General features: G+C 55.6%; 1 protein-coding gene across 1 annotated transcript; it reads right to left on the reverse strand.

Annotated features, from left to right (window-relative positions):
• Positions 1-205: 205 nt before the first annotated feature.
• LOC136466318 (protein DETOXIFICATION 35-like) lies at positions 206-1,462 on the reverse strand. Its single transcript, XM_066464698.1, has 3 exons — positions 1,315-1,462; positions 442-911; positions 206-346 (listed from the first exon to the last, which is right to left on the reverse strand). Exons 1-3 carry the CDS (start codon positions 1,460-1,462, stop codon positions 206-208), a joined length of 759 nt encoding a protein of 252 aa, XP_066320795.1.
• Between the last annotated feature and the right edge of the window lie 540 nt (positions 1,463-2,002).

The raw sequence follows: 2,002 nt of genomic DNA on the forward strand, positions 1-2,002 counted from the left end.
AAACAAACAAAGATATTATAAGATTTGCCAACACAGCACAAAGACATGTGCAGCAAAGAGTTGCCATGTTGTAGTGGCATGCATGGTCCGACATTTTCCGCGTGTCTAGAGGTCACGGCCTAAAATGAACACGAAGCATGGGAGAGGACCAGGCCGTTCCAGCACGTACGGGACGCCCAAGTCCCTGCTCTGCTCGTGTGGCATGTCACACTCGCAAAGCCAAGGCCTCCCTGTCCTTGAGGTCGCTGTCGATGCCGGTTTCCCCCTGCTGCTGCTGCTGCTTCTGCTTGACGACATGGCGGCATTCCCCGCTCCACGCGCTGATCCGTTCCTTCGCCAGCGCAGCCTGCAGCACAGCAGCGTCATTCAGTTCAGTTCAGATCACTTGAGCTCAGCTGATCATCAGCCATGGCCAGCACTTGGGGAGGCTCTGTCACACACCTCGGCTTCCCAGTCCGTCCTCCAGATGACGAGCAGCAGGATCGCCGTCTGCAGCGCAGTGCCGCACAGCATGCCGGCCCAGATCCCCGGAGCGCCCAGCCGGAGGAGGTAGCCGAGGCAGAACCCGAGGGGCAGGCCGAAGGCGTAGTAGCAGCCGAGGTTGATGTAGGCCACGAGCGCCTGCCAGTCGCCGCCGATGGCCACCCTGAAGATCACCGGCTGCACGCTGTTGAGCACCATGGTGGCCGCCAGCAGGTGCGCCACCTTCCCCATGGCCGCCTGCATGTTCCAGTCGTCCGTGAAGAGCACTACGAAGCTGTTGTGGTACGCTAGCACCAGCGCCATGGCCAGCAGCCCCATGACCAGCGACTGCGCCACAACCTCCGCCACCACGTGCTCGCCGGTGGCCGGCCGGCTGCTAGATAGATGGCTCCTGCTGTTTGAGGCGTCCGGGGTATATACGAGCCGTACTATTTCAACGAACGAATAATGTTTTTCTCTCACAACAAATCAGCTAATAATATTTTCAGCCATGGCTTTTCAGGAAAGCGAACGGCACCATATACTGTAGCTGGGCTGGTGGGGTGCGGTGCTCAACCTCCGTCGTCCTCCGACGACGTCGTGTCGGCGGCTCTACCATACCTCTACGGGCTCTACATGGATGACCGAAGGATAAGCTGCGTCGCATTGCATGCCGACCGGCGGTTACTTCCATCGCTTAACAGCGGGCGTCTGCTAGCGTAGCAAGTAGTTGATCGAGCGACGAGCGGCTAGTGGCGTAGTAGAGTAGTCCAAGGACTGGAGGTGGAGCGGGCAGGAGGGCGCGAGTTCCGATGACCGTCGCTTCGACGCAGATGCATGCATGCAACGCACATGGCCGGCGCCCCAGCGGGTTGGGAATGACGCTGACTGGTGGGTCCAAGGTACATGACACGGGCGCCACACGGGACAGGAAGTCAGGAACAGGACCTGCCGCCGGCGGTGGCGGTGGCGGCAGCCATGACGCAGCAGCACGTACCATGGCGAGCCCATGCATGTACAAAGACAAGTTGTCGGCCTAATGGTGGAGTGATACACGCATCACGCATATGCAGCGTGCATGCACATGCATCGGCATTCCACTGGATCCATTGGTCCCGTTCGCGCCCTTAAATCCAGTTTGATCTGCTTCTTTTTCATCCGGAACAGTGTTTTTCTCTCACAGATTCCTCCAGCATTCCTCCAAACCATCCAAATTCCTCCAGAATTCCTCCAAGCGTTTTCACTTTCTTTCATGCTCCTTGTTTACCGCGCCTAAGGGATTGTCTCGTACTGTGATATGAAGTTTAGCCACTAACAGTCTGTTTGTTGGGTCGTATTTAGCTTATAAGCCATGGCTTATCAGCCAATAAATAGTATTTTTCTCTCACACCAAACCAGCCAACAGTACTTTCAGCCATGGCTTATAAGCCAAACTAGCCCAAACGAACAGGGCGTAAATATTAAACTACTTTTAAAGACCTATAAAGGTGAGCTAAAGTTTAGCTAGCCTAAAAAAAGTCATTGATTTGTTAGATCATAT

Source organism: Miscanthus floridulus, chromosome 7, assembly GCF_019320115.1.
Source record: "Miscanthus floridulus cultivar M001 chromosome 7, ASM1932011v1, whole genome shotgun sequence".
In the NCBI taxonomy this organism is placed as follows: domain Eukaryota; kingdom Viridiplantae; phylum Streptophyta; class Magnoliopsida; order Poales; family Poaceae; genus Miscanthus; species Miscanthus floridulus.